The sequence below is a fragment of the Sander lucioperca genome, chromosome 22 (assembly GCF_008315115.2).
Source record: "Sander lucioperca isolate FBNREF2018 chromosome 22, SLUC_FBN_1.2, whole genome shotgun sequence".
Classification (NCBI taxonomy): Eukaryota; Metazoa; Chordata; class Actinopteri; order Perciformes; family Percidae; genus Sander; species Sander lucioperca.
The window spans coordinates 16,842,726-16,855,097 of record NC_050194.1 but is presented as its reverse complement, the minus strand read 5'-3'; the positions used below and the strand labels follow the sequence as shown (position 1 = coordinate 16,855,097).

Below are 12,372 nucleotides of genomic sequence, written 5' to 3'. Positions count from 1 at the left end.
GCAAAAAAGTATTTATGTTACACCAGGGCGAGATTCTGAGGCACTTAACATGCCGTGTCTGACCTTTGCTTGGGCACAACCAGCCATTACTGCAACAGATAAAGGGAAAAGAGAGCCAGAGAGAGGCTAGTGGGTTTCACATACTGTAGAGAGACAACCATTTTTAATCTAAATACATTTTTGAAAGGTTCTTACTGTATGAAATTGAGGTCTGCAAAGAGATCTAGGCTTACTTGATAAAAGCTGGTGACATGTCCCTTTTCATGATCTGGTCCTCTGTGGTTTGTACAGTCTCCTTCCCCACCTAAAAAAAAGAAAATCAATCAACTATGATTTAATGGATGAAGACATCAAGGAAATAAAGAAGAGGTAATTTATAATGACTAAGACATACAACAGATATTTCTAAGCAAAGACATGAGATGCCATTTGTATGCACAACATGGCATTTGTGACCCAGTTCTTCTTAGTTTAAAAGCATAGGATAAATTATTTTGTATTAATTGTTGATTCAGAACCTAATTCTTATGTCATAATTCATGCCAACACATTTACAAAACATATAGGGCACAAGTTAATCAATATTAACCTGCTACAGCAGGTGCTCAATTTGACTTATCCAGTTAGTTTCAAATCAACTTCACAGACTTGTCGTTTGCTCTTTTTGATTAATCTCTTTCAGGGTCACAGGTGCCTTTTCCAGCATGTACTGGGCAAAGGTCAAAGACACCCTGTAGTGTGCAGGTTATTGGTCCATTACAGTGTCACCACAGATGCTGTACACCCACAGTCACTTTCATGGACTGGAGGAGGAAACTGTGGCAGGTAACTCAGATGAACAACATGGTGACCACATGACAGCCCAGAAAAAGAAAATGTCATCCCACTGCAGTAATTGTTGTAAATGTAAATTTTTTGTCTTGATTTGATTGCAGAACATTGTGATCACGTGCTGCATATCATGGCTAAATGTGCAACCAAGACATGTGCAACCAAGACGTGCTGATTTCAGTTGACTGCAGTAATATTAAACTATATTATCAGTTTGACTGTTGACTGTATGTACTTGTATCAGGCTTTTCATAATGTCTAACATACAGACATTGTTAATCACATTTTATTTCTTTAGATGCCTCATCAGAGCGTTATACTGATGAAAATGTACTCTATATTACCGCCACAGGAAATAAATGTTTCTGGTTGTTTGGGCAGTGTCAGTTACAACTCAAATATAGTTCAGATAGACTGCCTAACCACCGTTCTAAATCAGTGCACAGGGTTAAACTATAGTCTCTGTACAGAACTGATGCTTCACACTAGCTTTTTGTTTTTCTTTGATATGTAGCTATGGTATAAGAGAAACACATGGATTTCTTTGACCCCCATCTCATCGATTGTCTTCTCATATTGGGGCACTTGTCATGAATCATGACTACAGTTACAAATATGACGAGGACAATATAAACCACTGGGTTATAACCAAACCTAAAATCTGTTTAATAGATGGCATTATAGAAGAAGTAATGCTTGGGCGGATTGGAAGATGCTACATGTTCTTCCTGAGAAACTTGTAAAAGTGGCACCAAGGGTGGTCACAGACAGGACTCACCCCCCACCCCAGCCTCCGCCTTAATGACTAGTTCATTATCAGTCATGAGGATTTGGTATCAGTCAACACTTCAGTACTCAGAGGAGTTGGCACAGTTGTGCTGGCTCGGTAATATTAACATTTTAGATCCACTCCTCAAGCTTTTATGCAACTTGAGCACACATTTTATACATCAATATGTCATCTGGTGAGTAAAAACTATGGTACCACAACTTTCCTCCTAAGGGAGTTTTGTCTTTAATCACATAGTTTTCCAGAATGATGTCCTGTTACTTGTCGAGCGAGCCATTATTTCAACAAGGCAGCTGCTGGGGGGACGCCAGGCTTCAGCACAGTTATAATGTGTAAAGCAGCTGAACGTTGCCTCTCCCTCAAATGCCAAAATGACTCACCTCCCCCATGACCTCAGCTCTGTAGGAAGACACAACTCACCCACGTCGAGCTGCCGTGGGTGAGAGATCACATGCGTTTATACCGGGACACGCCGCGGATCACACGCGCTGGGTTAAATGAGCTGCATCCCTGCCCAATAGGGAGAGGTTAAATCTTTTTGTTTACATTATTATTATTATTATTATTATTATTATTATTATTACTACATGTATAAACTACATGAGTGATTATCCCACTGTCACACATATAATTTAGCAATAATATTTTGAACATGTTTCACTTTGCTAAACTTTACTGACAAAAACAAGCAATTCCAAGATGATACCCTGGGGTCTTGGAATTATTAATGACACTGTTTTGGCACAAATTACAGATATTTCATAGACTAAATAATAATTTGATTATTCAAAAAAAAGCCTTCTAGAAATAAAATTTAAAAAAAAAAAAAAAAAAAAAAAATAAGCTTGTCAATGTGTCTGACTACAGGCAGTAGTAGGGTCATTCTAGTTGGTTGACGTGGAGGCTGTAATGGAGCAGAGCAGACATACATCTCCTCACTCTCTTTTCACAGGACCAGAGGGACTCGGAGTAACTGAGGGGTTATAAATTAGGGTCAAAGGTTGTGCCAAACTAAAACTGGAGCTTAGCAGAGGCTGTCTATCTCAGAGGAGTGACAGTGTAATGCCACCCTGACATTCCACCAATGAGTCGCTCTGAACAAAAGCCAACCACTAAAGCTGTTCTGTCCCGTTCAACTAAAGGGCAGCAGGGCTACAGACCAGGAAAACAGGGCACTGACAGAGCAGTAAACATACGTGAAGGGGGAGGAAGTAAAACAAAGACCTTACACCTTTGCCAACACTACAGAACACAGTAACCTCTTTTAAGAAAGTAAACTCTCCTGCCTTGTGAGTTCTTATATACAAGCCAATAGTGTTGTCAATACTTCTTCTAACCAATTTGCAATTTTCTGCACTTAATAGTTTGAATATTTGTGTCTGTCTTCGGGAAAGCTGTTTCCAGGCAGCATCTGGGTGCAAATTTATTTCAGGACTATAAACTGTATCTTATCTAATAATGGATATAAAGCTACATCATAGTTCTATGATGTATGATGATGACACGCCAATTTACATACCAGCAAAAACAGTGAAATATACATTTTATAGTGAAAATATCTACTTGCGGCCATAAAAAACATTGCCATTCTGACTTTTTAGGACACCTGAAAAACTTAAAAAAGCTTAAGTCATCTCAGAACAGAATTGTTACAACACTAAGATTTATATGAGATCAAGTCAAGTTTAGACATGACCTAAACTGAACAAAAGAGAAGACCGACTACACCATTGGCCAACAACGTGGAGGCCAAAAGCTGAGTGCACGCTGCATTTAATGAGTACTGAGTCATATTCTCCCTAAAGCATCATGCGAGTTGAGGCTATCTGTACTGTATTCAACAGGTCATCGCTGTCTTCCTTTTCCTCCTCTCTGCTGTTTTTTGAACTTCAGACAGTAGGAAGAGACTCCCTCTTCCTACCATCTGAAGTTCAAAAAACAGTCTGCAGCGAAAAGCGATCCAAACAATTTGCTGCAAAAATAGAACTGTGACCCAGGTTTATAATCGTTGTTGTCAAGCAGTTCATGATGCCTGGCCTATTTCGCTATTTTGAGCCTCTACCCAAATTTTGGACGACATACTGATACTAACACTGACCAAGCTTGACATGAGTTTGGTAAATGATAGTGAAGACAGGAAACATGGGGGAGAGAGGAAAAGATGACGTGAGACTGTCCAGGATCAACTCATTCTTAATCAGAGTCCGCTCACAGGCCAAACCAAAACACAAATATCCTGTTCCTTGAATAGATTCTAGCAAACCATTTTAGGGCAGTTGTACACTTCCCCCTTCTTTTTAAAACCTTATTGATTCAGTGCCATCTTCTTCCAAGCTGTCAGTTACATTTACCATTTATGTCTAGAGTGGAAACACTGACACTCCTTTTACCATCCAAGAGCGCTGTGTGGAAACCCTGTGTTGTGAAGTAGCTTGATAAAGTGGCTGCTCCTTAAGAACAGACTCGGCTTTGTTGACAGCAGCCCATTGCTCTGCTGGGAGAAGAAAGGCTACTCTGAAAGCCTCAAGGCTGCCAAGACACAGCCTGCCTTTCACATGTTGGGTAGTTTTGACACAATGCTTTGTTAGTCATGGTGACCACTAAGATCTATGATGGCAAAATTCTGGCAAGCATCATCACTGCTGCTCTTAGCAATGTCCTACGAATAAACTGTATGCTATTCTGCACAGAGTATTCTCAAAGTGCAACTCTAATTCCCACTCTAAGTGACTTTGTACTCGATCTGATGAGACACGCCCCTGCAATTTGATGGCACAGCACTCCATTAGCTACTCTTGATCAATAGTCTCAGAAGCAGCAAGTGCTGCGTTCTGAGATATCAAATGACTTTCTGACTAATAATGACTCAGAGGAGCAGCAGAGGGGTCGCACTGAAGGTCAACACCTTTATCATGCATCTGTCAAGGAGTGTCTAACACAGTTTATTCATTTGGTTCAGGAAGTAGCTACACATGGGATGTCCAAGGCGATGAAAGTCACAAATCAAATGGCTTGCTTGGCCGTGGTCACAAATCTATCTCATGTTACAGGAGCTTAGCAGCTCATACAGTGTTACTGGGGAGTGGCACTCATCTGTGTGAATCCTTCCTTTAAAAAGAGAAGTGAGTCAATACAAGGCTCATCATAGATGAGCTGCAGAAGAAGGATTTCTAAAAGAACAGAGATAACAAGAGAAGGCTTTTACTGAGGGTTGGGGACGAAAGGGAAACATCACACCCAGGCATCCAGTCAGGTTATTTAATAGCCCATGAACCCATTTGTCACTTTCGATAAATATTTAAACTATCATTTAAACATGGGACAAAACTTAGTGGTTTGATTTACAAGGAAAGTTCATAGTCCATACATGTAATCTTTTGATAATGTGTGCTTGAATTACAATAAGTGTGTCATATAACCAATTAGTAATTTATGCTCTCATATCAATACTTTATCTGCACATTACCTGTGCCCTCAAAGACAGCAGGTGCATTGTATGGAAGCTTCTGGTTTAGAGCGCTGGCACCTTTTTTTATTCCAAGTTACGCACTGGATAAAGGTAAGACTGTTTGCCAACTTTATGAAATATAACATAGTTAAGGATAAGGCTAAATGAGACATTATGTAAAATATCAATTCCAATTCCAAGTAAGTGTTTGTTATGTAATCATTCAAACTTGATTATTTTAGAAAAAGTGACAGCCCTAGTGCATTGTATCCTTTGTCATGGTCTGCAGTCATAAACATTTCATTGACAAGAGAGAGGGAGTTTCCCTTTACCAGCTCACACTCCTGTTTCCGAGTGGAGCCGACAGCTGCCCGGTCTTCCTGACTTGGCTCCCTGCACTTCCTCATCAATTCATTACTCCTACGTGTCCTCCTATCCTGACAAATTTTCATCTTGCAGATGAAAAAAAAAAAAAAAAAAAAAAAATTGGACTACAGGTGCTGTGTAAATCCATAACACAACAGCAAAGACAAGAGATTGCTTTTCAATAAAGACTATTCATACATTTCAGACTCTGTCATCCTTGTGTTGTTGCCAAGATGACGGAATCAAATGGTGAGCACCATGAAATCATTTCCCTTGACAAATTGCAGGAAGCTTGAGTACCAGGTAATAGGAAACATTTTCTTTTGTATGCCTTTAAGCACTTTAGTTAATGAACACATTGGTTTCCCATTCGTAAAGGATTAAAGAAGTGGGTGATTGAAATGACTGTTCAAGGCCTCATCAAATACTGATCTAAACATTTAAAAACTTCCTCAGGCTTTATGTCTCTCAAAGTTTAAAGAGGTTGAAGACTAACAACACTTCCAAGTGTCTTGCTGACGTTTTCTGCAGAACAAGTGAAATACTACAGTTGAGCCTAACTTCCAGTATTTGCAATTTTTTGGTATTGTTGCATAAAGCACAGTGGTATTTTGTAACCTCAGCACATTGCAGAAGATGGTAACTTTTTTTTCATCCAAAGATCGACAGTATAGCCACTAAGTGAGCTGCACATAGGAGCAGCATTTCTTTATCCCATGCCTATAAAAAGGAGTTATAAAAATAATGAAGTAAAACATTTCTGAAACAAAAAGGGCCTGTATAGTCAACTCAAAAGAATTACTTCTGATGTGACTGTGACGTGCACAGCAAAATAATTTTACTTACAATGTTTTCAGATGTAATGGTTTCATTATGACAGCACTTTTAGCATCACTTCTTCAACTTAAACCTGACAGATATGAGACAAAACTAGAATAGGGATGCACTGATCTAATTTTTTCAGTCCACACTCTGATACCAATACCTGGGCTTTCAGTATTGGCCGATACGGAGTACCGATCTGATACCAGTATTTAATTATTAAGCTGTATGCCTCACTGTGTGGAAGTGACTGGGATCATTCTTTATGTGTAAGGCAACGTCAGGCTTGACTTTAACATTGCTTTCCTAACTTCGTAAAACAAAATGTAACAAATAAATGCACAGATTCATACTCACCAACTTCAAGCTGCATTATGGGTCAAACACAGATATCAAAGACAAAGATGAAGCTGACATGAACAGTCGTGTGAACACAGGTTTTTCTCAGGATAGGCTTGATAATTGATGATCTTACTCAATATTTCACCAGAATTGTTCATTCAAAGAATCAGCTCAACCCCCCTCTGAGCAGGGATGCATTCCTGCTTGCTGGGAATTCTTCACATTCCCCACATTCATCTTTAATTGAGGTCTGGTTCATTGTCTCAACAGATGCTAAGCACTAGTGATGGGTCTTCGTTAGGCCTCAGTTTGTTATTTGACTCGCAGTGGTTTGTAGTCATGCTACACTTTAAATAATGTGTCAGTTTACGAGGGCTGAACTTTTATCTTCATGCATCTGGAATAACAAGATCAGGGCCTTCTAAATGAATACATTTAAAAAGGTCTACACATTTATCACAGTGAGTGCACCAGGTCTTCTCAGACAGACTTAAGCATCCAAGAGTATCAAAAAGCTTAACTTCCTTTTCTGTGTCTGGCAACCATCAGAGTATGTAATTGGAAAGGTAGAGTTATTTGTAATGCAATTTCAATCGTATTTTCAGGTCATTCAAAATCCACCTTGATTAACTGTGTTTAGTCTTCTGTCGTAAAACATTTTGAAGAGAATTCATGAGGGAGGAAGGCTGTGCAACATGTGGTTTTCTGGGCAACACAGACAATGAGGTGAATAGCTTTTCTTTGGCACAGCCTCACCCTGAGAATCTCTAAAGAAATGCAATTAGACAGCCTCAAGCCTTTCCTTTCCAAGGATGATCATTTCCTCTACAGTTATTTAAACTGAGTGACTGAGCAACAATGGAAAATGCTACAAATCAAGACTATGAAAATACTAAAAAAAAAACTTGTGATATAGATTAAAAAAAAGATAGGAGTCACACACAGTGTGTTTATTTTTGAGCTTTACAATGTATGACTAATGGGACTGGTGGGACTGAAACCAAAAGAAATTACATCTGATCATTAATGACATCATAATACTGTCCATGTTTTAGTGTTGCTACAGCAACTGGAAAAAATTACAGGCCTATTCATTCATGCCACTGTTGGAAGCATCTGATCACAATTCAGAATGTCCACAAAGCCTGAATCATTTCAACCCATGAGAGATGAGGTTGAACAGGACATTTTCATGTGTCAGGAAATGCTGACAAGCACGGAATTCATGTTAGCAACAATGTAATGTTTCGATATTTAAAGTCACAATTATCGATTTCTTTAGCCACTTTGGGGCAGAGGAACTTTTAAAACAAGCTAACATACACCCATCTCTAACATATCATCATCTTCTAACATTATAGGCTACCTAATGTGTAGCAAACATTTGCCTTTTTACAGTATACAGCAGACAACTAGGAACATTAGCATTTATTTTGAATCAAAAGTCCATCTGATGAATGTTAGTCCAATATTTACTCTCCTTTCAGGTCCTTTTCATTGCTCTTCTTTAGCTGCTAGATATTCTGTTTTCTTCACTAGCTATTGGCTGGCACTGAGCAGAAAACACACTATCAGAACATTTTTGCTGAAAACAGCTGCCTTCTGATGCTTTGAAATTGGTTAATAATAAGAATGTGCACACTTTCCCCCAAAAATAAGCTAAAAGAGGCTATAAAGCAGCAGAGTTGGCTGTTAAGGCTGCGTTCATACAGCCTGCGTCGGCCGTCCAACGATCAGGCAAAAACGCAGGTCTTTCCATTCATTTTGAAAGGGGGTGCGTTTAGGCTGCGGCGGGGGTTGCAGCAGGGGGGACACTCAAAACGCAGCGGGCCTGTGGCGAAAAGTTGAGACCGACTCAACTTTTGGGGAAGAACAACCCCACGTCACGCTGCGGTGGCCAATTATTTAACCGCCGATGAACTTGCCGGTGAGCTATGGTTTGAGGAGGTGTGAAAATCCCATACAGTAAACAGGAAACATCACTGCCTTTATCGCTGCCACAAGAAAGTTTTAAAACACTATGAGGGTAAAAAAAAACGAAATACAAGCACTGAACAACCTGGGAGTTTGTGTAATAGCTGAATGTTTCCTGCGACAACAAAGCTATGTCTCACTCGTCTTTTCTTTCTCTCTCCCTCTCCTGTGAAATAAAGTTGCCTTCAAGTGCAGTCGGAAACGTTGAGATCTATAAACAATCTGACAGAAAACATTCATTGTGAAATATAAAGTGTACTTGTGCTTTGTTGAGGGGTTTAGGAACATAACAGGAACTTTAAGCACTATTGCAATGTTTTGATGATGTTTTCAACTATGTTTTACTGTGCTCACTTTAACTTTGCAGTAGTAGCATGTATCTAAAAAAAGGAAGTGGTGGGTCTAATTTTACTTCCTTACCCAATATAACAATTCCTTTGAAGGACAGAGTAGTACATTTATCTTTAATGACCCCTTAACAACCCTGTTTTTAATTGTTTTAATTGTTACATGCAGATCTCGTCACTATTAGTAGTTACATCTGATTACAAAACCATATAATTGGTTAAGGCATTATTACCATCAGTTCAAGTAAAAAAGTTTTACTACGTGCAACCAAAATTGTTAATGACAGTATTTATGAACTGTTATACCAAATCATACTGCAGTAATCTGCAGTATGATTTGGTAGAGAGGATCTTCTGTCAACGTATGATGTCAAAAATAAACATAACACCCCATCTTAACACCTCTCTCATAATGCCTCTCAGAGGAAGGAAGTCTTATGGCTGTAGACACAATAGGGTATAGACTTATAATTTGACGGTGCATATTGAGGAATAACAAAGGCATTGAATGAAGTCAACTCATTTGAAATGGTTATGAACCATAAAAACTACTAAATAAACTTTGGGCTAATGGTAGGTGATCCCACTAAACGGAGAATTCCTTTGCTGACAGGAGACTAAAGAGCAATTGTCCAAACATATTGGCTGACAACCGCCAGGGTGACAGAGAGAACAACACACATGAACCAAGTCTGCCTTAATTTGGCCTTTATCCCTTTCTTTCTTTACAAGCCTCAATATCTGACAGCCCCCTGATATCTCTTTGCTTCCTTTGTAAGAAACCTTCCATGTATTGGTTTGTTTCAGGTTAAAAATTTGAGGAAACAACACTTACTTGTTACCATGTAATGTGGCTCTGAGGAATACCATTGTGGTCAGGTCATTTTTGATTCTAAAAATAATAGAATCCACAGCTGCATCTGGTCAAGAGGCTTTCAGAACAGTCTGGAAATGCATAACTAATAGCTCTGAAGACATTTTAATTGCTCTGTGTGGGTTAAAAAAAACATTATGGGCACCAACCAGATATGATAATGTATGAGCACTTGCCATAATGCCTCAAGAGTGAGTCAAAATTACAGTTACTCTACCAAGGAAGTTTTATTTTTAGTTCAGTTTGTTTGTTTGTTTGTTTGTTTGTTAGTTAGTTGCCAGGTTCTCTCAAAAATGTGTCAACAATTTTGTTTAAATCTTGTGGTTTTAAGTTCTAGGGCATATATCAAGACACAAGTAATTAGTTTATGTATGCATTGATGCACATTCTGTGTTTCTTCAGAATATCTGACCAATTATTTGATGCTAGTGAGTCAGCTATGGAAAAAGACCACATTTTGAGGTGAGGATTTCTTTCTTTACATAAATACCTACATCATTCACTACTGACTAACATTTATTTGCTATCACAATGTACAACCCATCTAAATAGCATGGGGGGGTCACAACTTGTGTTGACCGGTATCAAAATACAGTATGTATGTATATATAATACATTTTTGCAGAAGGAATAAAGCAAGATTCCTTATCAGATCACTCAATCTGATGAGTCACAACACCGGATCCACTTGAAAATTAACAACATATGATATTCATGACATGCATCAATAATCAATCATTTATCTAACTGTCACATGCAGCAGTGTAGTATATGTACATCTGTTAGGAAGTTTTGGTTGCAAAAGACATCTATTGCAATAAACTGTCCCACTGAGGTTTAAATAGGGTTCCTGAAAACAAATATTCTGTATTTGAGGTTCATTCATATTCTCATTCACAGCTATATTCTATGACAACTAGTACAGCCGTCCTTTCAAATGAACTGGATTTAAATTGAACAGGAATTCCCTGTAGCCTGCTCCACTACCTGGCTCATACATACCAGCAGGCTGCAGTGCCTACGTCAACATATGGCAGTCAGATAAAGAGGCAGGGCATATTTTCAAGGGGAAAAGGGCGTCACTGCCCTTTGCCCCGAGTCAAACAACTTCAAAAAACTTTGATAGCATGTACAAATCTTCTCTTCTATTAAACACATTAAGACAGAGCTAGTATACCAGTGAGCGTTGTGTTTCAACGTTTAAGTAAGTTAATTCGAGAGCAGACGGTGTGGGACAAAGAGCGACAGGTAGCCTACAACACCCGCCGAGTTCAGGTAGACTTTACCAGATACAGTTTACAAAGGGGAGAAAGTTACTCACCCGAACAAGGTTGCTAACAGCCGCCTGCACGGCAGCCACCGGCGCCGTCAGATCTGGAATAGCTTTTCCGTCAACTTCACCTTCTTCGTGCATTATCACCAGATGGGATATCTGCTGAGCCACCGGCTCCAGGATACTTTCTATCGTCTTCGTGTGAAAAACCGGCATGGTGACAACTTTATAACACTATCCAAGAGAAAAACAAGTAAATATCCTACCACCTGAGGCAGTTGTCTCTCAAACTCCCGCTACAAAAGTCTATAACACTCCCGATAGCTTTTTTCCAGGACAGTTAACCCTCCGGTATGAAGACTACAACTACCCCAGTAAAACCACCAACGTGAAAAACTCCCAGCCAGAGAGTGGGCGCGAGCAACCTAAACGTCAACCAACGCTGCGCGCCCTCTTAACCAATCAACCAGCGAGAAGGCAACTTCCTTGGCGTCTTATTGGTCAACAGGGGTGCCGCTCTGTATCAACACCTCCCGCTTCCACACAGGCGAGTTTGCTAGAGATCCGAGGTGCTCCCTAAATTACGTAATAGATTCTCATGCCCTAAAAAGGGAAATACATGTCTACTGTTTGTAAGGAGTAGATTCCAGCCGCTGTAAATTAACTAGCCAGACAAGCTCTGCTTTTGGCACTTTCTGCTCAGCAATTGGAGCTGTGACTGATAGGAGATTGTAGACCTCAAAGAAAACAAACAGGACAGAACAGGATATTCCCAACAAGCTTGAAACTGAACCTTCCAAATATATCCATAAAAGATGATAATGAAGATTTAATTATGAAATGCTCTTTCAGGGCTGTTTTGTAACATCTAAACAGCACTGAATTATATGTTAGAGTCCATGTGAGCAATTCAATTAGTATCAAATGGAATTAAACAAAATGAAGAGGATGTGCAAGCATCAGTGAGACATCACAGCACTATGGATGCCCAGCAGTGTCATTTCGCTATTGCAGTGTTGCAACATTAGAGACTGAATTCTTGTTTCACATATTATATCACATATTATAGATAACACCAACCACACACAATAGTGTACAAACTCAGGATAGAGCTTTGTCAAGGCAACATGGCACATTGTTTCAATTCCTTCTCTGTCCCAACCTCCCACCATGAAATAACAATATTTGAGGATTGAAAACCAACTGCCAAACAAACCAGCTAAGGAATTCCCACAGAATCCCAAGAGGGACTGCAAGGCAGCGGCCCATTGCCTAAAAAGGAAGAATCCATAAAGGAAGAATCAA

General features: G+C 39.4%; 1 protein-coding gene across 2 annotated transcripts in view; it reads right to left on the bottom strand.

Annotated features, from left to right (window-relative positions):
• The window catches only part of LOC116061149 (vinculin), a 28,207-nt gene extending 16,718 nt beyond the window's left edge, over positions 1–11,489 (bottom strand). For both annotated transcript variants that reach the window (XM_031315076.2, XM_031315077.2), the window contains exons 1-2: positions 11,116–11,489; positions 234–304 (exon numbers count right to left, since the gene is read on the bottom strand). In XM_031315076.2, coding sequence (XP_031170936.1) covers positions 234–304; positions 11,116–11,283 — 239 coding nt within the window. In that variant the 5' untranslated portion in view covers positions 11,284–11,489. The remainder of the gene's footprint in view (positions 1–233; positions 305–11,115) is intronic.
• Between the last annotated feature and the right edge of the window lie 883 nt (positions 11,490–12,372).